Source organism: Eutrigla gurnardus (genome assembly GCF_963514095.1).
Source record: "Eutrigla gurnardus genome assembly, chromosome: 9".
NCBI classification, from domain to species: domain Eukaryota; kingdom Metazoa; phylum Chordata; class Actinopteri; order Perciformes; family Triglidae; genus Eutrigla; species Eutrigla gurnardus.
In genome coordinates this window covers 24,105,266-24,130,851 of record NC_139923.1, presented here as the reverse complement: position 1 = coordinate 24,130,851, position 25,586 = coordinate 24,105,266, and the positions used below count along the sequence as shown (strand labels likewise).

General features: G+C 42.8%; 7 protein-coding genes across 9 annotated transcripts; 3 read left to right on the top strand and 4 right to left on the bottom strand.

The window, feature by feature from the left end:
- On the bottom strand, window positions 1–1,808 carry tmem17 (transmembrane protein 17). The gene is made up of 5 exons (XM_084018094.1): window positions 1,612–1,808; window positions 1,383–1,486; window positions 542–655; window positions 293–436; window positions 1–179 (listed from the first exon to the last, which is right to left on the bottom strand). Exons 1-5 carry the CDS (start codon window positions 1,724–1,726, stop codon window positions 102–104), a joined length of 555 nt encoding a protein of 184 aa, XP_083874220.1. The 5' UTR covers window positions 1,727–1,808; the 3' UTR covers window positions 1–101.
- A 1,210-nt stretch (window positions 1,809–3,018) lies between these two features.
- Window positions 3,019–6,319, top strand: LOC311018944 (E3 ubiquitin/ISG15 ligase TRIM25-like). The gene is made up of 6 exons (XM_084018073.1): window positions 3,019–3,652; window positions 3,739–3,834; window positions 4,181–4,426; window positions 4,516–4,669; window positions 4,761–4,826; window positions 4,899–6,319. The coding sequence occupies exons 1-6, from the start codon at window positions 3,056–3,058 to the stop codon at window positions 5,420–5,422; spliced, it is 1,683 nt and encodes a 560-aa protein (XP_083874199.1). The 5' UTR covers window positions 3,019–3,055; the 3' UTR covers window positions 5,423–6,319.
- A 205-nt stretch (window positions 6,320–6,524) lies between these two features.
- Window positions 6,525–9,344, bottom strand: slc15a5 (solute carrier family 15 member 5). The gene is made up of 9 exons (XM_084018086.1): window positions 9,003–9,344; window positions 8,487–8,709; window positions 8,163–8,332; window positions 7,861–8,081; window positions 7,571–7,757; window positions 7,228–7,416; window positions 6,978–7,109; window positions 6,775–6,883; window positions 6,525–6,675 (listed from the first exon to the last, which is right to left on the bottom strand). The coding sequence occupies exons 2-9, from the start codon at window positions 8,699–8,701 to the stop codon at window positions 6,534–6,536; spliced, it is 1,365 nt and encodes a 454-aa protein (XP_083874212.1). The 5' UTR covers window positions 8,702–8,709; window positions 9,003–9,344; the 3' UTR covers window positions 6,525–6,533.
- A 1,664-nt stretch (window positions 9,345–11,008) lies between these two features.
- ccdc34 (coiled-coil domain containing 34) lies at window positions 11,009–13,646 on the top strand. The gene is made up of 8 exons (XM_084018087.1): window positions 11,009–11,103; window positions 11,425–11,685; window positions 11,783–11,927; window positions 12,130–12,237; window positions 12,366–12,524; window positions 12,614–12,743; window positions 12,940–13,163; window positions 13,540–13,646. The coding sequence occupies exons 2-7, from the start codon at window positions 11,438–11,440 to the stop codon at window positions 13,131–13,133; spliced, it is 984 nt and encodes a 327-aa protein (XP_083874213.1). The 5' UTR covers window positions 11,009–11,103; window positions 11,425–11,437; the 3' UTR covers window positions 13,134–13,163; window positions 13,540–13,646.
- rab19 (RAB19, member RAS oncogene family) lies at window positions 13,641–16,650 on the top strand. Its single transcript, XM_084018093.1, has 5 exons — window positions 13,641–13,777; window positions 14,322–14,419; window positions 14,886–15,074; window positions 15,634–15,817; window positions 16,157–16,650. The coding sequence occupies exons 2-5, from the start codon at window positions 14,369–14,371 to the stop codon at window positions 16,429–16,431; spliced, it is 699 nt and encodes a 232-aa protein (XP_083874219.1). The 5' UTR covers window positions 13,641–13,777; window positions 14,322–14,368; the 3' UTR covers window positions 16,432–16,650.
- A 490-nt stretch (window positions 16,651–17,140) lies between these two features.
- Window positions 17,141–20,459, bottom strand: hdhd5 (haloacid dehalogenase like hydrolase domain containing 5). 3 transcript variants are annotated; one of them, XM_084018083.1, is made up of 8 exons: window positions 20,117–20,459; window positions 19,555–19,771; window positions 19,356–19,468; window positions 18,808–18,901; window positions 18,696–18,729; window positions 18,434–18,608; window positions 18,167–18,355; window positions 17,141–18,081 (listed from the first exon to the last, which is right to left on the bottom strand). In XM_084018083.1, the coding sequence occupies exons 1-8, from the start codon at window positions 20,224–20,226 to the stop codon at window positions 17,661–17,663; spliced, it is 1,353 nt and encodes a 450-aa protein (XP_083874209.1). In that variant the 5' UTR covers window positions 20,227–20,459; the 3' UTR covers window positions 17,141–17,660. The 3 variants fall into 3 exon arrangements, with proteins under 3 accessions (XP_083874209.1, XP_083874208.1, XP_083874207.1); XM_084018082.1 differs by having other exon boundaries at window positions 18,696–18,901; window positions 19,555–19,758; window positions 20,116–20,459; XM_084018081.1 differs by having other exon boundaries at window positions 18,696–18,901.
- An 877-nt stretch (window positions 20,460–21,336) lies between these two features.
- ccdc77 (coiled-coil domain containing 77) lies at window positions 21,337–25,165 on the bottom strand. The gene is made up of 12 exons (XM_084018080.1): window positions 25,094–25,165; window positions 24,588–24,632; window positions 24,154–24,340; window positions 23,907–24,049; window positions 23,701–23,797; window positions 23,453–23,543; window positions 23,071–23,159; window positions 22,810–22,958; window positions 22,379–22,640; window positions 22,160–22,285; window positions 21,880–22,032; window positions 21,337–21,619 (listed from the first exon to the last, which is right to left on the bottom strand). The coding sequence occupies exons 2-12, from the start codon at window positions 24,620–24,622 to the stop codon at window positions 21,473–21,475; spliced, it is 1,479 nt and encodes a 492-aa protein (XP_083874206.1). The 5' UTR covers window positions 24,623–24,632; window positions 25,094–25,165; the 3' UTR covers window positions 21,337–21,472.
- Between the last annotated feature and the right edge of the window lie 421 nt (window positions 25,166–25,586).

Sequence of the window (25,586 nt, the reverse complement as noted above, 5' to 3'; positions counted from 1 at the left end):
TTTTATAGATTTAATTTATTGCAAATGTACAAAAAACATTTAATTCCACGAAATATAATGTTAATAAAATATATAGAAAGGGTCCATCAGAGCTTCAGAATTCAGTCAAACTGTCGGAGATGAAATTGTCTCCCTGTGTGTCTGACCATGTCACGGAGCGCCACAAAACCAGACAGGGCCTAGAAATAAAATCAAATAAAAACATTAAAATGTAACAACATGACATACATTTATGTATATGCAATTAGAGAATACTATAATTTACGCGAGTTAAAAAGGAACGTCATCGTACCTGTGTCAGTATGAATAAGGCGAGTACGATGTGAACGCCCCTCTCCAGGGGTTGTATGAGAATGGCTTCATTGAAGAGCTGAAACAGGATAAGTGGAAACTGCAGCAAGATGCTCAGCAGCCAAAATCCAGCTAACTCCGGGACCTTTCCACAAACACAAACACGACATGAGTTACAATCTCATGCACTCGTCTTCACCCCCTCCCCGCTGTGCTGTGGTGTCCATCACATACATCAGGGATGCACCACCTTTTCTTGCAGGTTCCCAGCATAACCCAGAAAGAGTCTGATGGCCTCGATCAGAGTCATGAGGATGAGAACGGTGACCAGGATGAACTTGTAGTAGTCTGGCAGGACAGGATACTGGTAGAAACGAAGAGCACCACAAATACGGTTAAATAAATGTCGTTCAAATAGTCTTCACTTGTTTCCAGGTCTAATCCTGACAATTCAAATGAAAGAATGAAGGAAATTGCCCTTTTTTTTAGTTTAGGATGAATGGTCATGCAGTCTTGACAATGTGAAATGTGTTGATTAATAATCAAATATGTTTACCAAGTAGTTTGGTTTAATTTCGAATATTTTTATAGAAGAGTTTTTATAATTATATAAAACAAACGTCATCTTCACTCCTCTCTCGCTTCCTCTCTGATTTTTATTTATTTATTTGTTTATTTGTTTATTTGTTTATTTCGGGCATGTCCGTTAAGTCATCATCACACATCTTGCTCACACAGTAAAAATACACATGGCCGAAAGGGAAAGCGGGAGAAGCCGAGGCTTATCTAGTCCCGCCCCCATTACCCACAGGGGGGAAAAGAAATAAAAATAATAATAAAAAATAAAATAAAATAAAATAAATAGAAAATAGAAAATAAAAAAAATGAAAAAAAATAAAAATAAAAATTAAATTAAATTAAATTAAATTAAAATAAAATAAAATTAAATAAAATAAAATAAAATAAAATAAAAAAAATAAAAATAAAAAATCAACCTCATATTCTTTTCTTGTCTTTTGCATTTTTCGCTTGGCATAACATTTTCTTTCACTTGTGACATTTGACATACTATGTTACACTATGTGATTTACCTTGAGGTGCAGCATTACAGTTTCACTGATCCACCACAAGGGGAAGAACCACATGTTAAAGTACAGGGACATCTGGAGTTGGAGACTCGACAGGACCCGCTTGTCTGAAACAGAAGCGACATTACTGTGATGTGATGTTGGAAACAACCGTTAGCTCAACCCGACCTCTTATGTCCGTCGCTAGTTAGCTTCGTCAACGTCAATGCTAATTCGTCAAAAACGAGTTTACCGTGCTGCAGAAAGGCGTCATTCTCTTTCGCGTCGGGCTGAGTCCGACTCTGGTCGAACAACACCGTCCGAGAAAAGTCGTCTAGACGTTTTCGGATCGTCTCCGGCAGCTCCATGCCGTAAAAAGCCCTCCGCTAAACAAACATTCCCAGCGCCTCTTCCTCCCCGTACGCCGCTCCCATGGATACCAAAGAAATCTCGCTTTCCGCTCAAATCTCGCACGAAAAAAAGTGTAATCTCGTTCCTTCGTCTCCTCCATTGGTGCCTTGAAATGTTAAAATACGACACAACGTCACTCTTCTAAATGATCAGCTTTAAAGCGGGACGCCGCTCCCATTGTTGAAGTATTATTATATTATATTATTGAAGAGTATTTATAAAACTTAAATTAGATAAGATCACTAACTTTATTCATCCCCAGATGAATACAAGGACATATATATAAGTATTTTGAAGTATTTAGAAGTGTATTTTCCCTTCTATCCTTTCACTGCTATACTAGTCTTATTTATTTAACTTTCTCTATGTGTAACTACAAGTTAAATACATGAGCTGCTTATAAAGCTGAACTATTATAGCAGTGAAATAAGTGATATGTGAAAATAGAAACTATGCAGGAGCAATTTAAGACAAGATTGGAAAGCACAGTGATAGTGTGTTTATGAGCAGCACGTGTTGTTGGCTTTTGTTAACAGCATATAAATAATGATATTATAATATAGTATAAGGCTAACTGTAGTATAGTATAGTAATAATAATAATAAGGGTCTCCACCACTGGCTCTTTGGTCTTGCTGATGTTGAGCTTCATGTTGTGAGGATGTGAGGTGATCGATGATGAGGAAGCCTTCTGGATATCACAGTTTCAGATACACAGTGGTGTCACTATGTATACTGCCCCTATAATTCTGAAGGTTTCCTTCCTGTAGCTGTATTTAATATTTAACCCTGGAGAACATAATGCATATTTACAAATAAGGTGACTTGTTACCGGCTATTCCTGTAGGAATCTTTCCATTGGCTGTCGATACGAAACAAAGACCTTTGCTTGCCTAAATAATTTGTTGTGTTGTCTAACAGGGACAGACATTCTGCAAGTTTCCCCCTCTGACCTTGGTATCCATGGATACCAGGGGTTGAGCATCTCCATTATCAGTGCAGCTGTGCACCTCTTGTTAAAAAAACCTACAACTGTATAATATTTTACCTTTGTTTGGAGCGAAGTTGTCGGCTTTTGAACCAAAACAATCAGCTGAAAGACCCAGAATGCACTGTGGAGATGGGGTGGATTCATGACAATAAGTAATTGCAATGCTCATTTAATCCACTTCAAACATGAAAATATTGATTGGAGTACTAAGTTTGAAACCTCCACTGTGCAATGTGTGGCACACAACAAGCCACTCCCCCAGAGAAAACGAAAGTAACTCCTTCAGCGGAGAGAAAATGGCTTACAGCGCGGAGTTCTTCGACTGCCCCATCTGTCTGCAGTTACTGGACGACCCAGTGACGACGGCCTGCGGACACAGCTACTGCATGAGATGCATCAACTCCTTCTGGGATGTAGATGGCGACCGGGGGAGGCGTCACAGCTGCCCTCAGTGCAGGCACACCTTCTCCTCGAGGCCCGAGCTGATGAGGAACACTCTTCTGGCGGCCCTGCTGGAGGACCACAAGGCGAGAAACGGTCAACGTGAACATGATGAAGATGAAGTTGATGAAGATGGGGTCTATGCCGCAGCCGGTGATGTGCAGTGTGACGCGTGCACGGGCAGAAAGAGGAAAGCGCGCATGTTCTGTCGCGTGTGTTTGGCCTCTTACTGCGACTCTCACCTGCAGCCCCACTTCGAGGTGACCCCGTTACAGAAGCACGACCTGATCCCGGCCTCTGCGCGCGCCCGGGACGGCATCTGCGGCCGTCACGGCAAACTGCTGGAGATCTACTGCCGCACGGACCGGCGGTGCGTGTGCCTGCTGTGCGTGGTGGACGAGCACAAGGGCCACGACACGGTGACGGTGGAGGCGGAGAAGTGTGAGATGGAGGTAATTTAGTCGTTTTTAGTCGCTCGACTCTTTTTTTTTTAAGTGTCTCCGAAGTTCTGAAAAGTTCCTGTGTGTTTTCTCCACAGAGACAGCTGCAGCAGAATAAATTGGAAATAGCAGACAGAGTGCTGCACTCAGAGAGGAAGATGGCAGAGCTGAGTCAGGCTGCAGACGTTATGAGAGTGAGTGCTGATATAAGTACCTTCAGTTTGTGTCTTGTTTTGCTGTTTATTTTCTATCTTTGTGTCCCTACACTCAGTCTCTAATCACTTTATTCACACAAACTTATTCATCAATGCATGTCTCTATTTTCAAAAATGTTGACACACAAAAAAGTCCAAGAGCCTAGTTTGTTTGCTGATAACAGACAAGAAAAAAGAGGAAATGGGTGTAATCTGTGGCCTGAGATTGGTGTCTCTCAAAAATCCACTTACTTATGTTGCAGAATAACTGAAGGGAGTTTATTGTAAATATGTTGCAACTTAAAATGTCATCAGTCGCATCAATAATGCACGTTTCTTATGCAAGGATGCTGCATGGAAGTCGTGTGACGATTTTGAGCGACTGTGTGCGGAACGCGTCCGTATCCTCGTCCACTCCGTGGACGTGAAGCGCCGTGAGATGAGAGAGAAAGTTGGAGAAGCAGAGAAAGCCGGCGTGGACTGGACCACCGGTCATCTCAGCCAACTGCAGCGTGAAGTGTTGGAGCTGAGGAGGCGGGAGGATGAACTCGACCAGGTTTCGGCAACAGAGGACCCCATTCAGTTTCTGCAGGTCACGTTAAGAGGCTTTGGACATATATTGTATTGGATGTACATTTTCAGATGTTTTTGTCACACAGTGTATTTGTTTGGCCTGTGCAGGCTTTCAAGGCCTTGGGTGGACTCCCTGCGTTCACAGGCTTGCAGAAAGGACTCAACATGGTGGGGGAGTTTGCCGCCGCGCAGACCGATAAACTGGAAAATATGTGCAACAAAGAAAAGAGAGAATTATTCCATCATTCTGAAGAAAATATGTGTAAGTGTGACCAGTTTGGACCTCTGCAGCTATTTATATTTCATTTTATTGTATGGACACCATGATCAGTGTTTTCTTTTCTTTTCATCAGTGACAAAAATGCTGAGCTCATGCAAGGAAATGGCATCAAGGAGATACCTTTCAAACCAATCTAAGAGTAAGCATGTTAATTCATGTTGCAACACGAAAAGCTTCGCCAGCTAAACAAGTGTTTCGTTTTTCCCCGCAGAACCCAACATGGAGGTGGATCCCAACACAGTAGCTGCGTGTCTTTACTTGTCTAACAGGAATACGCAGATATCGTGGGGCGACAGGGACCAGGCTCACCCGGATCACCCCGACAGATTCACTTTCTATCACCAGGCTCTCTGCAAAAGGGGCCTCGAGGGCAGCCACTACTGGGAGGTGGCGTGGGATGGCGGCATTGTCGACTTGGCCGTGTCGTACAAAGGCATTAAAAGAAAGGGTTGGGACAAAGGTTGCAGTTTTGGCCACAACGAGCTCTCCTGGAAGTTAACCTGCTCTCCGGCCGGCTGCACGTTTTGGCACAATAATCTGCACAAAGGCCAGATTCCTCCGGTTGCCTCCTGCAGAGTGGGCGTACACCTCGACTACGAAGCGGGAACGCTGGACTTCTACATGGTTTCTGACTCTGACAGCTTGATACGGCTTCACCACACCGAGACGCACTTCGTTGAACCTCTCTATCCTGGTTTCTCTGTTGATTTAGGCTCAACGCTGAAAATACACTAAGCCAGTCTACTATGTTAGACGCAGGACCATTTATGATTCAGGGATACAAAAATAAGCACAAGTGGGAATAATAGAAAAGTGTGCAAAGTTTTACATATTTGTGTATGAGTTAGAGGCATGTATGCATAAAAAGTATTCAGCCTACCACACTTCATCATTTTGTATCGATAATCTTGATTAAGGGTGGGGAATGGACATTTTCTCTGTCATAAATCCCCCCTTTTTCACTCAAAGACACCTATTTTACATGAGGTTGTTCAACACATTTTATTTTGTTCCATTTTGATGATTAAACCGTATGACTTAATGCCATTCAATTAAATAGTATTGGTCCTATCAGGGCAGGTCTTTGAAGTGGCCTTGAATAGAGTGTTTCTCAGGTGGGAAGTAACAAAGTACAACTACTTCATTACTGCACTTAAGTAGAATATTCAGGTTTCTTTACTTGAGTATTTATTTTTCTGACAATTTTTTACTTTTACTTGCTACTACTTGTACTTTCTACTCCTGACATTTTTGAAAGTATTTTTAATGCAGTAGAGTATAGACTTTTTACTTTATATGTTGAGTACATTTCAGAGCCTGTACTTTTTCACTTTTACTTGAGTAAAGAAGTTGAATCGGTACTTTAACCAGAGTCTTTTTGAGTATCTGTACTTCTCTTTGAGTATAGAATGTCTGTACTCTTGACACCTCTGGTTTCTGATGAACTTGTAGCCTGATTTATATGATGAAAAGAGCTTGGAACTAAACTGTGGTTCGTCTTGTCTCAGGGTTTCCTCCACCTGTGATGGAGGACCACAATAAGCCATTTAGGGTTTGCTGTTTTAATCCTTAATGGTTGTAAATACTGATGTGCTTAATCTGTATTTTCAATTTATTAAAAAGTCAACCAAGCGGAGTGTATTTGCTTCAGCCTCATAGATGCAAATAAATGACCAGCATGATATATAGTTCTGTTATTACATTATGATTATAAAATACAACATACAATTTACATTCCACGTACATCATTTCAACAGTTCAGCCCACAATTTCACAAGTTCACAGATTTTGACATCGTAACATGCAGCGCCAGCGCCGCCAACAGTAGAGACAATAGTAAAGACAGTCATAGAATAGACTCAATGGAGGCGTTTGTGTAGGAGCGATCCACAGTGTCGTAGAACTGCAGACAGGCCTTGTAATGCAGCAGCTTCTCAGTCAGAGGGCTGATGGTCAGGGCTTTGCCTTGCACCGTCAGGTCTATGTACCTGGACAACATCAGGGAGATGATCAATGATGGACTTCATTATGCAAAATTAATAATCTAATTGTAACCTCTATTCCACATTGTAGTCTATAGGACTTACCTGGTTGATACCCTCCAAAACATGAGGGTGTTTAAAGCCATCAGGGTGGCCAGGAGGAAGAAGAATCTCTCCAGATTCCCATCAAACAATATGTTTGGGTAGAAGTTACCTGTAAACGAGTATCACCATGGTCATATTAGCATCAACAATCAATTTCCAGTGTCACTACAATTTTCAGGTGCGATATAGTTTTTGTACTATACCTCCAGAGAGAAAGTACACCAGCTGAACAATGAAAGCTCCCAGAAAACAGCCCCCTCCGTAGGACAGAGTGAGGAAGTGCAGGGAGATCCCTCTGATGTGACTCGGGGTCAGCTGGAAAGATATGAGGGAACCTGCCAGAAAGGAAAATATTAAAGACAACATTTCGGACAAGGGGGGGGGGGGGGGTTACATGCACCATGTAAGACCTGCATCAAATGGAATTATAGAGGCCTTAAGTCTGTCACTCACATGCAGGAGTGACGAGAGCCTCTGCAAGGCCGAGCAGGATGTACTGAGGAGCCAGCTGGAAACATGGCATGGATGACACCTGCAGAACTTTCCCAGACAGGGTCTGCTCCACAAGAGGGTATGCCTTCCTCTGCAGCTCAGATAAACCTGCCACCAGGACCGACAGGGTGGCGCACGCATGGCCCAGAGCTGGAAGGGGAGGATGGACAGGGAGGGGTGATGAGAGAGGGGGCTGCAGAGTAATCACGGGAGGACGAGAGAGAGAGGCAGAAGAGCAAGAGAGACATTAGAATTGCGTGTGCGTTGGTGGGGACGTGCATGTGTGCACACGGGAAATACTCACTGATGGCTTTTGCGGGTGCCAGAGGAGTTTTTTCCTTGGAGAGGTAGCAAGTCGTCACGCATTCGATCAGCGGCGCTAAGAGCAGCAGGGGAAGGATGCTGATCACGTTCATGGTGCCGATGGGCAACAGGAGGTTGTTCAGGTGAAGGTTTGAGTTCATGGTCTGTATGTAGTAGCCCGAGGGAATCTGTAGAAAACATATTCTTATAGCCACCTTGCATATGATATAAAACATTGACATGATACTTTTTCATGCTTCACAATAAAGCATGATATTCCCAGTGACCTGCCTGTGTGATGCAGGCTTTGTAAAGCAGCTGAAGGCCGTAAAGAGGGAAGAGCTTGGCCAGGACTTTGACGTTTTCCACATGTGTTTCACTGTAACGCCCGCCATTGTTCTCCTTGGCCCGGTCCAGCCAAGATCCCACGTCTCCACTCAGGTGACGATAGTGGAGGCAGCACATCTTGCAAGAGTTCAAGAAAACCCCCAGTGTGGTCAACAATGATCCGCCTGCAGGAACAGAATGAAGTGTTTATTTGGTATACAAGTTTTTATGTCTCTCTATTTTTTTTTTAATGTACGGTAGGTTACCTTTCTTGGGCTTGAAGGTGAGTTTGCTTCGCATCATGTGTATGGCGATTAGAGCCAGTATCACGGAGGTGAATGGGATGAGGAAGCCCAGGTTTTTGGCCACAGACTGCTGGATGTAAGCGATACCCAGAAACACAACAGTGGAATTCAGGTTCACCAACCAGTAGAACCTAAAGATAAATAAAACAAATATCACACTCACATCACATCATCAGCATATTGCACATATCACCAAACTTGTGAGTACATGGAAACATTTCTACTCATAAATTTGTGATTACTGGCTAATCAAGTAAATTACTGTATTCAGATCACAACACCCACCAATTGAAGAAGGACAGGAGCTGGTGCTGATTGTAGCACTGCAGACTGTAGGCTCCCATGGGACAGAGGATGGCCCGGATGCCACCGATGCCCAGTGCAGCAGCCAGGAGGCCGATGTAGAACAAGATCTGCTGCTCCCGAGGCTCCAGCTGGTGGGTCATGTGATGCGTGTTGATGTAGAAATCCTCAAACGGGAACGCCACCACGGGCAGCATGGCTGTGCCTGGAAACACAGTGAAGGGTGAATGTCATGGCACGCAGTCGCCGCTAGATTTCAAACAGGAGTGCGAGTTCCCAGAAGTAGAGCTATGACTAAGCACCAACAATTGTTACTGGAATCATGCTCACATTAAATGTTCAGATTCATCACGACTATCAGATTTTTTTGTAAATCTTTCTTTTTTGTGTCACAGCTGTCATATACTGCCCAAGACATGTAATAATTTTAGTCATATATGATATAGTTGTATTATAAATGTCATCACATCAGACATCATAAACCTTTAAGTGTCTTACCAAAGAAATGAAGGAAAGCGCACAAGTAGAGCACCTTGCTCCTTCCCAGGCAGGTCTCCGCAAACCACCCAACCAGAACGGGGGTCAGGGTGCTGGCTCCTATGAAGCACAGGTTGACTGTCGCTGCCAGGTAGTTGTTATAGCCCAGCTTCACAGTGCAGAAGAGAATCGTGTTGCATACAATCCCAAAGAACGTGAATCGCTCACACAGCTCCACGAGCAGAACACAGATGATAACTTGAACCTTCTTGCGGGACTTCCTAGGTGGTCCGAGGTCTGGACGAGGGGCCCGAGAGAGTCGACGCAGTCGGCCTCTGCCCTCTGGGAGAGTCTGAAGGTCTCCTACCACCATCCCACGGCCCGCCTGGCTGCTGGGCTACTCGGGTTGGCTAGATGCGGTCAGTAACTGACCATGCAGAGCTCTGAATGAGGACTTCTGCCCCTCTAGGATAGGACCAGCAGAGGCCAGAGCTGGAATCCATCACTCTGGTGTGACTCTGGAGACACGTTGGATCAGACACACCCACCTGCATTTTGCACGTGCTGGTGGCTGGTAATCCCTGTGTCATGATCTTACTCAGAACTGTGGACGCCTCACAGGGATCTGACACATTATACAACATTGTATCCAAGAGGAGTGATGGATGGGAGCAATGTCGCGAGCTTCCCATAAATATTCCTTTAATTACCCACAAGGTACAGACATGTTTTTTTCCCTTAATGACAGAGCAGTGGTGGAAAGTACCTGAGTACATTACTCTTCACTTTACTGTAAAGTACGATTTTGAGGTACTTCATCATTTCCATGTTATTCTACTTTATACTTCTGCTCCATTACATTAAAGACAGAAATATTCTAGGCTACTTTTTCCACTTAATTTGTTTGATTAATTTAGTTACTTGGCAGATTTAGATTATTTGCATAAAAAAATCAACAAATAAACGATGACGGGCCTAGCTAAAATTCAAAATCAAATCAAAATAATACATACACATAATTGCATAAAAAAATGAATAATCCCTTAACATAATACACCATATTCTGTAATAGACCATTCTGCATCATCAGTACTTCGATAATTTAAGTAAATTTGTTGCTAACATACAACATACATTGTTGCCTATGGGTGTTTGGCATTACAAGACATAAAACAGGACAACAAATTAATTTACTGCTGCAGTGCACAAACACTCACAAAATGCCGCATCTCTTTGTGAAAGCAGCTCTACGTGTGCCAGCTCAAATTGGAACGCCTGCTTGTAATTAGACTGATAATGTTAAGTGGGAGTGAGACAGAGGCCATGGGCAGGTTATAGCTTCAACTGGATCATAGATATCAGATAAACAATTACTGCCTGTTATTATCGTGGGAAGTAAACTTGTCTGAACCAAGACAAGCGCTGAATAGAATATCACTGGAATAAAAGAGTACAGCCTCAGGAAACAAATGCTGTTTATCACTCACAAATGTTTGGTGTTACCATAATATCTATCACCAAAATAAGGTAAAATAATTAACTCTAAAGTATCTGCATAGTTATAGTAACACCTCAACCCCTTTATAAGTAAACTTGTAATCAAGCTGAAAATGAACTCAAGAGACAACATAGATTAATTGTATTTGCCTCCAAAAACAAAATTCCTGCTGCATCTCCAATCAGAAACCATGCAAAAAACAACAACAAAAAAAACATAAAAGTACCAAATAGACACTCGAAATCAAAAGGCTGTGCAGTAAATAATGACTTGTGTTGTCATTGGGGATTGATAATATAATATACAATTGCACTTTTAGATAATATAAAATTCCCCTTCATAATATCCTTTTTTTAAAACATTTTATAATAGTTTTAAAGAAGATTGTGAAATTTCCTGACATCCTATATTGCTTTAAATAAATGCATAACCGCTATTTTGATGTAGACGACGTGTAAACATGACTCAAGCGTCACCATGGTTACAGAGGCAGCACTTGAGTGGAGCGTGGGGGCGTGGTGTATCATGGGAAAAGAGTTGTTTGCAAAAAATCAGTTGCAGCGTTGGATGACTTAAAGACCAGCAGCACAACAGCGGGACTTTTCTTCAAATAGACGCTCAAAGGTTGGTTACCAAATGCTTAAAGTTGTTTCGGGGAGAGCGAGAGATACAACACTCACGCGCTGCGTGGTTAGTTAGCATAATACGTCGCATTAAACCGTCGTAGCGCCTTAGATATTATTCAAGCTAAGTTAGCTAGCCAACGCTAGTGCTAACGTTAGCCCCAGTCTGCTAACCGCCGAAACGAGCTGTGGACGTGAGCGTCGGCTAGTTGTTTCTTGTGTGTTGTGCGTCGTTAAAAAAGTTGCACAGTTTCGTTTGACATTAGACAACAGACACAACTTAAAAAAACGCAACTTCCTCATTTCAACATTGTGTTTTCAGACATCGGCTAGCAATGTATCGAGCGACGATGCCGGACTGTCCCTCCTCTGCGTCCAAGGGCTTCAGCTCGACCCCCGTCAAAACGAGCCAGGGGAAAGACTTCCACACAGCTAAGGGCCTAGACGACGGCGTCCTATCCGACGACGAGGACACATTCTCTCTGCTCTCTCCCATCTATCATGACAGTTTCGATAGTGATGAAGACCTGCCGGCCAGTCCGGCTCCACAGACTTCACCCAGACACAGCGTTTCACCCATCAGGTGCTGCTGCATTTTTCAAGCTTAAAGTACCGTTTTGAGAGTATTACAGTCGAATGTATGTATGAATGTATAATTGTACGTGTGTTTTTTGTTATAGATGTGAGTTACCAAGATCACCTTCGGTGCAGATGTTGAATGCATCGATGGAGGCTGCAGGCTCGCCTGCTGTCAGTGCCTGGGGAATGTGGCTGGTGAACAAAGCCAAGGAAGATCGTTTCAAATTGGAAAAACAAGCAGAGGAGGCAAGACACCACTACTTATCAGTTATATCATTGTGTAACCACAGCATTGGTTAATTTACTTAGGTTACCTTCCTTTTTTTGTATATTTTTATGAGGCTGACCATAGTTGTTTATATTTTTCTATTCTTACTCAACAGCAAACATTCTTATTGCATTCCTGTGAATCTCTGAGTAATCAAACATGTTACATCTCTTGAATTAGGAGCAGTTACAGAAGGACAAAATAGAAAAACAAGAACGAGAGCGGGAACAGAAAAAGATTGTCATGGAAGAGAAGATCCAAGAATGGCTGAAGATAAAAAGAGAACAGGTAGACAACCTTTATTTAAACCACATAAAGCACCGTAGCTGAACGGCTGGTGAAGATAATTTTTCATTTAATTACACAGTTATGCTACACTATCATGTCTGTTATTTGTTTTCTTCTTGCAATCCCAGGAGAAGCACAACCTACTTCTCAAAGTAAGCAAAGAGGAGGAGGAGATACAGAGGCAGCGGGAGAAACGGAGGGAAACTGAACACAAAGCACAACAAAAGTACAGAGACTGGATGCATAAGAAGAACCAAGAAAAAACAGAAATGCAAAAGAAGGAGAAAGTAATGTAGATGTTTTATTAGTTATTCTGCTTAAATGTTATTAATGAGCAGACATGACCAGATTCTGATTGATCCGTGTATCTTGACAGGAGGCAGCTGCCCTGAAGGAGGAGCAGGAGAACGAGCGCCACAAGAGGGCAGAGGAGAAGTTTAAGGACTGGCTGGCAAAAGCCAATGAAAAAGCCAGAGTGAATCCCAAATCACCTTGCCATCCAACAAGTAAGGTCATTTCAGTCATCTGAGAATTATTAACCCAGCTTTATTAATTGGTGACTTACTGACCATGTGATTAAAATCTATAATTATAGCAATATAATTGTTTTTGGTTGGCTTCAAACTGTACCAAATGTGATTGTAGCTTATTAGATATTTGTATATGTATAAATAAGTAATGTATTTCTTTGATTTCTTACAGGCCCCTATGACAAATCCTACCCATCACCCAGTTTCTACAATCCAATACCCTGGAAGCCGATTCACGTCCCTCCTCCAGAAACGCCACTGAATAAGACATCTGGCAAGAAACCTCAGAAACAGCGAAAATGCCAAAAAATCCCCAGCGCCGCTTTGAGACTGAGACACTCTGCGAGTGTAGCACAGAGGCGATGACACAGCAGACCGACGTCTGTGACTGATACGGTAGCTTAGTTACGGCTCAAATATGATTTCATCACCGCTCATTTACGCCACCACAGCTCCCGACTCTGTTGAATCACAGAAATATTTCTGTTTTGCTCCATTGTGTTCCTGTTTTGCTTTATGTTGTGTCACAATTTTGTAATAATTCCCTAGCTCAAATTCGTTTGTACATAGGAAGTCTAAATGTTTAGGATTTGTACATGATTTGTTCTGATCAAACCATAATCAAGCATAAATGTTGTCATGATTAGACATTTAAAAGGCTGTTTATTTCTGTTCTGTACATTTAATCAATTTTTCTGGATGAAAGAGGCATTAACAAGGTTCTGTTTCCCTGTTTTCCTTGTCTTAACCACATTTCATTGCATTTAATAAGGCGTGAGCCACACACAGCAGAAAGAAGGTGGCTGGTGGTCACAGCCAAAGATAGACCCAGCTTGGTCAAGTGCCCCTCATACTCGCACATTGTTCTGTGTCCAGCTGTGCCTTGTTCTTCTGTGGGCTGAGATGACGACAGAACAAGTGAGGGGGTGGAGAGAGGGAGAGACTGATTCAAGGCAGTATGCTCATTCAGTGTTAACATCACACTGTGATATCGTTGTACGCAGCCCGAGGTAAAATCATTTTAATTATACTTTATGTTGGGTTATCCTGTATTTAACTACACCTTCTCAATGTGTCCGTCTTGTTTTGTTCGTGTTTAGGCGACACTTAACGTTTTACTGTTGTTGAGTGCTGTGGAATGTGTCAGTTGACAGAAGTCAGCGAGGGGGATAACAGTGGAGGACATTTTTTTTTTTTACATGTACAAAAAAACATTCTGCGAAGGACAGCTGTGGAGACGAATGTCAGGTGTCAGGAGGAACTAAACTGCACAATTGAAGTTGTTTTCTCAGGGGGATTTGCACACTGAACCTTTTTAAGAAAAGCTTGTCTTGATAAAGATATGTGAAACTGTTCAAAGTGGCCCTCTGTGTACTCTTTTAACTCTAAACTGCTTCAATTACAATGGTAAGTCATAACCAGTTATTTCTAAATTCAACTAGAGCTAAATATTAGTGAATGTTATCTAACCACATCACATCTACCTGCCTGAGCCAGTGCTTTTAGTAATGAGGGGTGTTTCAGGTCACTGAGTTTTATTTCTGCCTCTTCTAGGTGTCCAATTCAAGCCTGAAGAGAAAACTGCAAACCCATATCCCAAGATGCAGTGGTGCAGGTGGGCCGGCAGTTGGAGATCACGCCTCCCAGGACAGGTAGGAGGCGTGTCTATAATGGTTTCAGAATGAAAGTGAAGGGGCGGAGGTGTGGAGGGCAGGACGGACTAAAGGGCAGCAGTGCAGACTAAACTTGTGAATGTGTCTGATATTGTAGTGTAGACGTGGAAACGAGCACCAGATAAAGAAACAACTCCTGGAGGCTGACTTTTATATACATAACTTTAATTTTTTTTCCATCTATGACTGAGGCAGCTTTATCTGTGGATCACACATATTCAGCCGAAGCCATGAACGTTTACACTACAGCTGTAAACCCGATTTGCCCCTTTTTCCCGACAAGGATGTGACGCTTGCTTCTGTAAAGGCTCTCGGTTTTATTGACACAACTTGGAAGGAACCAGTTCTGTTGCATAGAGGCACCGAGGACTTGGGAGTCTAGTGTTTCAGCCTCCGTGTGATTTTTGTTGTTGTGTGTGTGTATATTCCTCCCGTCACCATGCAGTCTGCAGTGCCAGAGACTGAGGACTCTTTCGACTTTCTTTTCAAAATCATCCTGGTTGGGGACTCAAATGTGGGGAAGACCTGTGTGGTACAGAGCTTCAAGTCCGGCATATTCATCGAGAAGCAGCAAAACACCATTGGGGTGGATTTTACTGTTCGCACCCTGGACATCGATGGCAAGAAGGTGAAGGTAGGTGGTGTCCACTCTGCTCTCTTTTTATTAATTTAGAAGCTACATACGTTAGGGATCAATTCATTTGATCTTGTGTATATATATATGTTTTGGTGTGAGAAGTGTCTGTGTACTTTAGTTCTAAATTAAATACCCCCTTTGCTTGTTTGGGTAATATCAGTACTTTTTTTTTCCATCATAGAAAGAGGAGTGGCTGACTGCTTACTGACATCATCTGGTTGTTAGCTTTCTGGGTGTGTTATTTTGTTAACGGCATGGAGATCTTGTTATGCTAATTAGTGTGGAGTTCTGTACACACAAGCGTTGTTTAAGAAAGGACTGATCACCTTCGCTGTGTGTGTGTGTGTGTGTGTGTGTGTGTGTGTGTGTGTGTGTGTGTGTGTGTGTGTGTGTGTGTGTGTGTGTGTGTGTGTGTGTGTGTGTGTGTGTGTGTGTGTGTGTGTGTGTGTGTGTGTGTGTGTGTGTGTGTGAGTGAGTGTGAGAGAATAAGTACGTTTTGAATACACTTACACACACCTTGCAAACGTTTTCCGTGTGTTTTGTGTCGTTATTGCAGATGCAGGTGTGGGACACAGCAGGACAGGAACGTTTCCGCACCATAACTCAGAGCTACTACCGTAGTGCCCACGGGGCCATGGTGGCCTATGACATCACGCGCCGGACCACGTTTGAATCTGTTCCCCACTGGATCAGGGAGGTGGAGCAGTTTGGAGCCGCCAGCGTGTTACTGATCCTCATCGGTGAGTAGAAACCCTAAAAATGTTTTATCTGACGGACAAACTGCAACTCTTTTCATCATTTATCAACCAAAACCTCCAATTCGGTTACATTATTGCAATGTTTGGGTGTTGGATGTGTCAACAGGAAATTATGCTATTTTTATAATCAATGAATCATTTGTCATATTTCAAGCAAAATGAACATGATCTGTTCCCAGCTTCTTCGATCTTCTGATGGAAAGCAGTATCAATACATCACACTGGGATCCAGTAAATTGTGAAAGATTGTGGTAGATTGACAGTCGGATTACGATGATAGAGATCGATAACTTCCTGTTCCTGTTCCGTTCATCCTCGCAGGTAACAAGTCAGACCTTCAAGATCAAAGGCAGGTGTTGTTCGAGGAAGCGTGCACTTTGGCAGAAAACAACGGTGTTCTGGCCGCTCTGGAAACCTCAGCCAAGGAGGCCCAGAACGTCGAGGCGGCCTTCGTCCTCATGGCGCGGGAGCTGATGGCCCGCAACGGCATGACCATCGTAGAAGAGATCTCTCAAGACACGCCTCAGTTCATGCTGAGTAACAGCTCCCACCCGGTCCACGGCACCGGGTCTTCAGATAAGAGGTGTGGGTGCTGAACGGACTGAAGCCGAGATGTGTCCTTTAGTAGTGGCAGTTTGGGACGTATGTTACAGTGTGTGTGTGTGTTTTGTACATATTTTGACTTTTAATATTTATACAGTTGGTAGAGTCAGTGACACAGGTTTTAAATGGCCGGTGCTTATCAATCATGTGTTGTAATATCTTTCTGAAGATGAAGATTGTACTACGGTATACAGAATGTTTTCACTCGACAAGCAACTTTTTGTGTCTTCTTTATTCTTTTTTTTGTTATTCTTGTCATTCAGTAAGGCCTTATCAGTACATCACTTACTTATACACTTATTTTACTGGTGCTGCAAATATAAGTACACTTTTCCCCTCTTCTATTTAAAACATTCGCATTAACCATTTGTAAACATGTTCATTACTTCAACCATTTAACAGAAAAATAGCACCTTTTTTCAATTTTTTTGTTAAAACCGTGGTACTTTGTATAATTCTGACAATTTCATAGAATACTAAAATAAAATTACCAGGCTCTTAATTGAGGCTAAAAATCAACATTGATGAGACACTAAACCAAACCGTGACAACTTAATCTCCTGAGCATTAGTGGTTATACATTCACTCCATCTTAACAACAAATCAAGCTGAAATTCGAGAGCAGTAAAAACAAACAGCAGGACTGTTCTAGTTAAGGGGGGTTCATTTTGGAAAGACAAGATGACCCAGTAACGTAGAGGGTTGTGCAAAGAATATCTTTATCTCTAGACAACATGTTGTGTAACGGACGAACCATCACGTGTCTTTGTAGAGCCTTCCGTCTCTCATCAAACTTACAGATCCTCGATAAAAGACAGTGTAATACAAATGCATGTAACTCAACATCTTTTAAAAATCCATCTGCTTTAAAAGCTGATATAGATAGTATCATACAAACACAAGACGGGACACGTGAGTCTTTGACATACAGTATAAAGGTAGGTAGTAGGTAGAGACATTAGAAACTGATGTGTGCGCTTATAAAAAACTCCTGCAGCAGTCTGTGACACATTACCATGCATAAACAACGTAAAACGGGACCTATTTTCTGTGTTAAAACTGCATATGTTGCCCATTCTATGGCACTATATCTCTTCTGTGAAAACCAGGGGCATAGATATGTAAAAAAACAATACAAAGCTTCCGTTACTACCAGTTAGGGGTCATAGAGGAGTTTCCTGGACGGCCGTAACACGAAGCCTGAGGTTGAGAGCCACTCGTCCTACTCCAGAGGCCAGCCTTCCTCCTGAAACACCAGCTCCACCGCCTCTTTCACATCCTGCACCACGAAGGACGGCTGCGTGAGGCTGGGGTCGAAGCGGAAGTCCCTGTGCCCGTGGAAGATGCGCTGCTCCGTCACAGTGTGCGCCGGGTCCGAGGGCAGCTCCTGCTCGTCTCTGCTGTACACTCCTGTGCAAACCAGGATGGAGCTGCAGCCGTCGGGGAGGTCCTCCGCCCCGTACACAACCGACGCCCCTCCCAGTTCTGCGGACGTCATTTTCGGGGCGTCGTCGACGGTTTCCGCCAAGGGATCTACACCTCCTCTGCCACTCTTAGCCTGCATCTGGGCCTTGCTGCGCTGAGAAGCCTGAAGGTAGCGGTTGTAAAGGTTGGCGCCGTATATGTCAGCCATGGGGTTATCGCTACGAAAAAGAGATGGGAGGGACGACACATTAGATGGAGCTCCTCCTACAAATGTAAGTGTTTGCGTTGGACAAACTGACCCACCCTATAGCATACAGCCTCTTCACAGGAGTGGTCCAGCCGAGTCTCTCAGCCTGTTGTCTAACCAGCAGCTCGGCGTAGTTGTAAGTCACCACACTGGGTTTACCAATCAGAGCCTCATACTTCAGGTCGTGGCCGGTGACCTTCTTGTACAGGCTCTCTAAGGACACCAGGAACATCCCATGACCAAACCTATGGGATGGGAACATTTCGTATACATTATAATTATAATAATGTTATAAAAATGTGCATTTTTGACGCGTACTGTACCTGGGATTCTTTGCCTCGGCCATCCACAGCAGGTCCATGTTACAGGCCAGGACCGGGATGTGAGGGTACCGCGTTGAACTCCAGGCATTGTCTGGGTTCCCGCTTGTTAGCAGCACGTCAACAATGAGCTGGAGGTTGGTCTCCCATCGGATTGGCTCACCGAATAAGATGACAGCTGTAGGAACAACATGAAAGATAGCCATACCTGTGTTCATTTTGAATTGTTAAATCATACGTTTGTTGATCGTGTGTGGAAACGTACCATCTATCGCCGGTAAGCCTTTGGTGGAGGGAATCTGTAAGACGTTATACACATTCGATAAGATGTCACACTCATCAATAACTGAACTTGAACTCGCTTCAATATCACTTACACTGTCTTTGGGCCTTCGGTTGTGATCTACGACATCCAGAAGAGGATATGCCTCTCTGAGCATATCTATAGTAACAACATCCTGAAAGCCCAGGCTGGAGTTTGGTGGGTTAAAGTCCAACACAGATTAGCTTTGAAGAGTGAAGAGCCACCAAACGCATGTCCAACGAGACAAACACAGATAACACCGGCTTGCAATGGGATGTTTTACGTTTATAATTTTGTTTCCTGGGGCTGTATGTCGTCACATTGAGGAGGCTTTAACCACTGGGATTTGTGCAGAACAAAGCAAGATTCAATCCAGTGCTTCATAGATGCACGCTTGAATTAATGACAACCCTCACATGACAAAATGAAAATAAAACAAATCCCTCATGACAGATTAAAAAAGAAATCTGTGAGAGAGCTGAGACCGCAACGGGAACACAGAGCGCAAAGATTAAACACTGATAAAGTGGAACAAAAATACACTGAATAAACAGAGAACGCACACTTTTAAAAGGTCAACATCCAGAGAGAGTCGCTTTTTTTTTTTTAAGGCAAGGATACTTGTGGGCCACCTCCTCCACGGGACCCTGCCCCGACACCAGCACACGCATGCTGTGGAACTGGGTGAACATTCTCAAAGGACTGTGGGACAGCATCACCTGGTCCGGAGACACCTGTAAAAAAAGAAAGATTGATCTCAAGACACACGAGTCAAGGGAGGACACAACACTGATTTAAAAAAAAGGGGCGTTCAATTTACCTCCACCTCAAGCAGATCGGACAGAAACTCTGCTTTGGTCTGCCTCATGCAGTTCCCGGCGTTGGTGACGAACACCACGGGCACCTTGTATTTCCCATGGCGGTCCACCAGGTTCCTGAAGCACTGCTTGGCCTCGGGGATGGGCGTCCTGCCTCGCACCAGCACCCCATCGATGTCAAAGAGGAGCCCGAAGGAGCTGGAGCCCTGAGGAGGGAGCCGGGCCAGAGAGATGAGGGCATGAGCAGAGTGAAAACATGAAAATCTGTAGTACTAAAAGGTTGAGCGCTCCTCATAACAAGGGGAACACAGATGCACTTTGTGCCCAGAGTTACACACACATACAGTGTTTATTGGAGTAGATCCAGAAGATAGGGAGATGAATACGTTGTTAATAACTGAGGTTGTAAATGTGTGGTGTGTGTGACTAGCTTCAACGTGGTACATGTCTTTCCATTTTAACACTGAAATTGGAAACAAATAAGTACATCAAACAAACTTTTGTCTTCTTGATTTAATTAAAGTTTTTTTTTAAAGTTTTTTTTTAAAAAAGCATCCACTTACCTGGCTGTAATCTCGTGAGATCAGAGGTGAGGCGTTCACTCGTCTCGTTGCCCATTCGTAGCTTGATTTTAGCAGCTGCCGACCGGCTTTCAAGGACCGTATTCTCTGCATTTCTTCTGTCACTTTGTGTTGTCAGTGCCGGCGGCTAAAACAAGAGACAACGCCAGTCCGAGCCGAGCTAGCTTGAGCTAAGCTAACGCTAACAGTCTACTTACCACTGAAGAAATGGGTCATGGTATGTCAAACAGTCAATAGTCAACTCTGCGCTATCTCTTTCACGTGTAGCTGCCTGCCATCATTCAATACACACACTCACACACACACACACACGCACACACATAGCGGCGAGCAACTGCTAATAACAGCGAATGCGCATGCGCGGAGCCGGTTTTCTACCGGAAACACGGTGAGTTTTGTTTATGATTTGGAGTTCTGTAGAAATGAAAGTAAACCCCTCGCACGTGCCTTTACAAGTGAAACTTACATTTACATTTTCAACTGCACGAACACAATTTCGACCTTCTGTAAAATGTAATAATGTAGTGATTTTAGTAAATAATAATAAAGTCATGTGATATTGATTTAATTGTTTTATTTTTTATTCACAAACTCCGTTTTTCTGTAGGTTTTCCTGTTTACTCTAATATTTATGACAAACTCCCTTATTTATTATTCATGTTTTTAATTGTGTTTATTCATTTATTACCATTGTCCTTTCAATTTTATATTTAAGTTGACTGTAACTTCTATTTACAGTTAAACTCTAATATAATAATAATAGACTAATTTATAGTCATTTGGTAATTTAACCACAAACTATTATTTGTATTCACACTCTGTAGTCATGGTAACCTACTTGTGGGTTAGATATCTGGTTGTTAATTGCTGCCAAGCTGTCAGGTATACACAATTAAGTGTCGGTAGGTGGCATCATTGTGGCCGAATGGTTTTTAAATATAATGCGCTATTTAGTTTTATAGATATTTAAATGACACCATAAAAGGATTTTAGAACACCTGGGTGAGATGAGAAAGGTAACATTAAATACCATATGGATGTTTCTCCCACTTCTAAAAAAGATGACTGTAGAACTAGGATAGCCATCATACCATGTTTTCCTGCTATGACAATTCAAGATGTCTGCTGTGAAGAAGCATATGGCTGTTAACAGAATTAATTCTGTAAATTACTGTGGGTGTTCATAATAGAAACTCATTGTAGAAAAAAGCTTTATTAGTCCATAGTACAAAATCGAAATAACATTCCCTCGACCTTTGAGTAAAACACAGTAGTACAAACATGACGTGACTGGGAAAACATCACAGGATTGTCTCCTATAAACAACACAGTCCAGTCCTCAGCTATATCTCAGCTCATTTTCCAGTCCAAAGATCTTTGCCTTCAGTGCCATCAGCTCACTCTGAACCTTCTTTGTCCTGCCGTTGGTCTGACGTACCTCATGCAGAATGGCTAAGTCCTGGTTGGGCCCGATATTCAGAGTAGCCTGAAACAGTAGATACATATACACCAGGTATAAATGTGAAAGATATAGTTTGAAACAATCTCTTAAAAACCATCAGCAGTATGCAAGCTTGGAGGCTACATAATTTCTAATTTTGTTATCTTTTGAATAAATAATATTGACTGACATCACATATTTTGATTTTTCAGAGCTAAAAAAAACCTCACAAAATAATTCCCATCATGATCAAAACAAATGTGAACAAAATCAACACTAGTGGACTATTCAGAAAGTATTTTTACCTTGATGAGTTTCTTTTCTACATCTTTGAATTTCTGTCTGAGGTGCTTCAGGTCTGTCTTGAAGCCCTCCTCCTCCATGACTCTCCTCTTCTCCAGCGCCTCATAGCGCTGAGTCATCAGCTGAAGGCGCTTAGCCATTTTTTCTGAACGCTCCTGCACACAAAAATTTTGTTAGACAAAAACATTGGTAACAATAAAGTTGGGGATCAGCATCAAATGTGAACGATCAGAGATGTGTATGAGGATTTCACAGATATGAGTTCCGGTCCAACCACGGTACCTTAAATATTTCCCTGCCCACATCGCCTTCCTCTCTGATTTGGGACAGTTCTGTCTCCAGTGTAATACACTGCTCCCTGTACATCTCCGCCAGACGGTGGGCTTGCTTCAGATCCTCCTGCATTGCCTGATAATGATCCATTTAAATTGGGTAAATAAAAAACTCCCAACACAGTTAGAATATACAGAGAGTTAGACGTAAAATATATGTATATATTACTTTGAGCTCCTCCTTGCGGGTCTGCTGTAACTCTGGCTGAGGCCGGGGTTGCAGCAGGACTGTGTTGCTGCTGGGCTGCCACTTTTGGCCCAGCTGTGCACCAGCAGATCCAGTTTTCCTCAGACAGTTGTGGCAGGAGTCCAGCTCCCTCAGCAGCCGGTCCTTCTCCACCATCCAGCTCTTCTCCTGAGCCCGTGTGCCAAACTTCAGCTGGATGAAATCTCTGGTGCTCTCATACAACAGGTTCTGGGTTCGCTGGAGCCTGAGGTGGCAGATGTGAGAGGAGGTGTGAGTTCAAAGTGAGGAGTGTCATTCCAGAAGGAAGAAAAGACACAATCCAGCTATACAACATTAAAAAGAGCATAATTTACACTAAAATAAAATACACTAGGTCGTACAATTGTGGTGAACGACTAAAAATGCAGACTCACTTGTCATTCAGAGCGGTGAGTCGCTCCTGATCTCTCTGCCGGTGTGCCTGTGCCTCCTCTGTTTGAATCCGTCGATCCTCCAGCAGAGACTCTACCTGCTCTTTAGCCAGGCGGGTTTGTTCCTCCATCTGAGCCTGCAGAGCCTCCACCTGGAAACATGAGCCACAAAAATCATATCTGGGTAAACTCATCACCAAAGCCATATAGACAGGAGAAGTGAGGGAAAGTTTCAGTCCCCTGAACGTGGTCACCTAGACTCACCTGTAGTAACAGTGTCTGGTTATCGTTCTTGTATTGTTCCAGGCTCTCTCCATTTACCCCGTCTGATGATTTAGTTCTCCTGGTGCTCTCTGCTTAAACAGACATGAAATCAGAATGGCAGTCTGCCAGGAGCAATTATTCATCCCTTCTCTTGTCTGGAAAGAGTTCACTTCCCTCTCTCACAAGCAACATTGCTTCCTGTGTCTGAGTTTCAGTAAACAGAAAATAAAACCAGATCAGACACTGCCATTATTCATAACAGGTTTGTACAATAACGGTGTTGATACCATGATTTAAAAAAAAACACAACAAATAATCATTTACATCTTTATTTATTCATTATATTTAAATGATATTAATCATAGAAAAGTAATTTGCAAACCTTTCCTGGTCCCTGCAGATCTCAACCTTGTTGGCCTGAGGTTGAGATTTTCCTCCGTTCTGGACTCTGTGTTCTTCTGTGTCACAGTGACCTGAAATATAGTCATCACACGGTTTTTTTGTCAATCTACAAAAAGAAAAACTTTGTTTTCATTGTATTGAAGCTGACATATGTGACAGTCATTTAAATATGCATGCAAAGTCAAGATGTCTGCTGTGAGAAAGGTCTATGAAAAAGTAAACGTGTACCTTGTGAGGAGGCTCCCGGTGGAAATATGTGATTTCTCCTGTATCAGGACCAACCAGTGCAAGAAGGTGATGAATTTTCTTCCTGTCCTCCATCTCTCTGTACAACAATGAATTAAGATATATATATATATAAAATGCTACAGTATGTCTGAAGGCAGCAAATCATTATAACCCCAATCCTACATTCGATTTAAGTGCACACCCACCTGATCTTTAGTCGGTCGTTTTCTGCATAAAGCCGAAGAGACTGCTCTCTCTCTTGGAAAAGGTAGACCTGGATGTCACTCAGAGCGTTTTGCAGATCTGCGATCTCTCCCTCACGCTGCCGTACCTCCCACTGTAGTTTGTGCTGAAGGGACATTCAGGGCGGAGAGAAGATCAATTAAAAACAGGCACATACACTCCAGCATACCTGAAAAGCAGCATCACGTACGACTCCTAGCTGGATCTCACCTGGTCATCCGTGATTCCTCTGTACTTCTCGAGCATCTGCAGCAGCTCCTCATGTTCTCCGTCAAACTGGGCGATCTTCTGCCTGTAGAACTCCAGCAGCTCCCTGGAGGGACGCATGTACGCTAACCGCTCATGGATGGGGGGAAGTGGGGAGTCGGGTTCTTGACCAGGGGTATGAATTTTGACTCTGTAGTAAAAAGAGAAATAGCAAGAAATGAAAATGAATGATTAGACATGTAAACCCACTTAAGGAGTGAGACTAAATCCATGTGGGATAAGACTTAGGACTAACAGCGGGGGATCAGACTTACAAAATAAGTCTAAGCATCAATCAGGGAGATTACAGTTAAAAGCATTGCGGCTTTCTCACAATGGACACTTATTTCTCGTGCAGAGAGACCACAAAAAGTCTGTCCTCCTACTGCAGATCTTACCTGCGTGGAGTTGCATCTTTTGTTGGAGATGCCATCCCGGCAACACTGAAAACAAAACATAAAAAAAACATAGAGGCTGCCATCAATACTGCAAATATGGTTTGTTGTTGCACGCATGACACATAATCAAAAATGTGAATATGCCACTAATGACGAAGAGGCGACAGGATATCAGAGGCAACGGTTGCCATGGACGCTGGACGTTTGCAAGCAAAATCTACTTTTCTCAAAAACACACATTTTCACGCTTTTAAGACATATTTTAAGACATATAATTAAAGGAAACTCAATTCAGTTTGCCGGACTGAATTTGTACTTAAAGACCACGTCCATTCCCGCTGCAAAACACATATGCCACAACGTTTGTCTGTCTTTAACGATGCATTTACTGATAGTGAATCTGCAGCTTTTGCGAGAATAAAACAGCCACATAATAGTAAAACCATATAGTTATAGTAACTTTATCTGTAGCGTCTTAAGCTAACATACTAAAACATGTTACTTACCCTCAGCTTTTCAATACAGGCGACACTTCGGGCAGGACAACACCGCGGTGTAGTTCGTTGCGATCAAGTTTTTGAAACCCGGAAGTCTACGCCCCTTCGTCTTCTTCGTGGGTAACATTGATGGTATAAATATCGCCCACCAGCGGCAGCCTGTTTACTAAGCAAGCACACCCCTAAGCTTTGTGAGGGTATTAATGGGACAACAACCACACAATTTTTAATGTCAGTTTGAGGCAGGTAGCGAAAATATAACAGTGATTATTTTATGTTCACAGGACCACCGGAAGCATTTTCCTTCCCGGTTAAAACAAGCTCCTTTTGTGGGTCTAGTTATTTTATTGGTTTAAAATGTGTATCCGTTATTCAAAAACGTTCTTCCTTAATGATGTGTTCTTTAATTAAATTAAACACGTTTTAATTGTCTAAACGACGACTGTTAATTCGTGCTTTCTAAAAGTAACCGACGGTAAACGTTGATCCCTTCACAATAAAG

Coding starts and splice junctions, on each gene's coding strand:
- tmem17 (XM_084018094.1), bottom strand. CDS start 1,726: ATGGAGCTGCCGGAGACGATCCGAAAACGTCTAGACGACTTTTCTCGG. Junction 1,487..1,611: donor TGACGCCTTTCTGCAGCACG/GTAAACTCGTTT, acceptor CTTCTGTTTCAG/ACAAGCGGGTCCTGTCGAGT. Junction 437..541: donor CTGGGAACCTGCAAGAAAAG/GTGGTGCATCCC, acceptor GTTTGTGGAAAG/GTCCCGGAGTTAGCTGGATT.
- LOC311018944 (XM_084018073.1), top strand. CDS start 3,056: ATGGCTTACAGCGCGGAGTTCTTCGACTGCCCCATCTGTCTGCAGTTA. Junction 4,427..4,515: donor ACCCCATTCAGTTTCTGCAG/GTCACGTTAAGA, acceptor TGGCCTGTGCAG/GCTTTCAAGGCCTTGGGTGG. Junction 4,827..4,898: donor CCTTTCAAACCAATCTAAGA/GTAAGCATGTTA, acceptor TTTTCCCCGCAG/AACCCAACATGGAGGTGGAT.
- slc15a5 (XM_084018086.1), bottom strand. CDS start 8,701: ATGCTGCCCGTGGTGGCGTTCCCGTTTGAGGATTTCTACATCAACACG. Junction 8,333..8,486: donor CTCCTGTCCTTCTTCAATTG/GTGGGTGTTGTG, acceptor ATTTATCTTTAG/GTTCTACTGGTTGGTGAACC. Junction 7,110..7,227: donor GGCTCTCGTCACTCCTGCAT/GTGAGTGACAGA, acceptor CCTTTCTGGCAG/GTTCCCTCATATCTTTCCAG.
- ccdc34 (XM_084018087.1), top strand. CDS start 11,438: ATGTATCGAGCGACGATGCCGGACTGTCCCTCCTCTGCGTCCAAGGGC. Junction 11,928..12,129: donor TGGAAAAACAAGCAGAGGAG/GCAAGACACCAC, acceptor CTCTTGAATTAG/GAGCAGTTACAGAAGGACAA. Junction 12,744..12,939: donor ATCACCTTGCCATCCAACAA/GTAAGGTCATTT, acceptor GATTTCTTACAG/GCCCCTATGACAAATCCTAC.
- rab19 (XM_084018093.1), top strand. CDS start 14,369: ATGCAGTGGTGCAGGTGGGCCGGCAGTTGGAGATCACGCCTCCCAGGA. Junction 14,420..14,885: donor GATCACGCCTCCCAGGACAG/GTAGGAGGCGTG, acceptor GTCACCATGCAG/TCTGCAGTGCCAGAGACTGA. Junction 15,075..15,633: donor TCGATGGCAAGAAGGTGAAG/GTAGGTGGTGTC, acceptor TCGTTATTGCAG/ATGCAGGTGTGGGACACAGC.
- hdhd5 (XM_084018081.1), bottom strand. CDS start 20,226: ATGCAGAGAATACGGTCCTTGAAAGCCGGTCGGCAGCTGCTAAAATCA. Junction 18,902..19,355: donor GTGGAGGAGGTGGCCCACAA/GTATCCTTGCCT, acceptor ACCAAACTCCAG/CCTGGGCTTTCAGGATGTTG. Junction 18,356..18,433: donor GCCGAGGCAAAGAATCCCAG/GTACAGTACGCG, acceptor CCCATCCCATAG/GTTTGGTCATGGGATGTTCC.
- ccdc77 (XM_084018080.1), bottom strand. CDS start 24,622: ATGGCATCTCCAACAAAAGATGCAACTCCACGCAG. Junction 23,544..23,700: donor ACCGGGAGCCTCCTCACAAG/GTACACGTTTAC, acceptor ACTATATTTCAG/GTCACTGTGACACAGAAGAA. Junction 22,286..22,378: donor CCCGCAAGGAGGAGCTCAAA/GTAATATATACA, acceptor GATCATTATCAG/GCAATGCAGGAGGATCTGAA.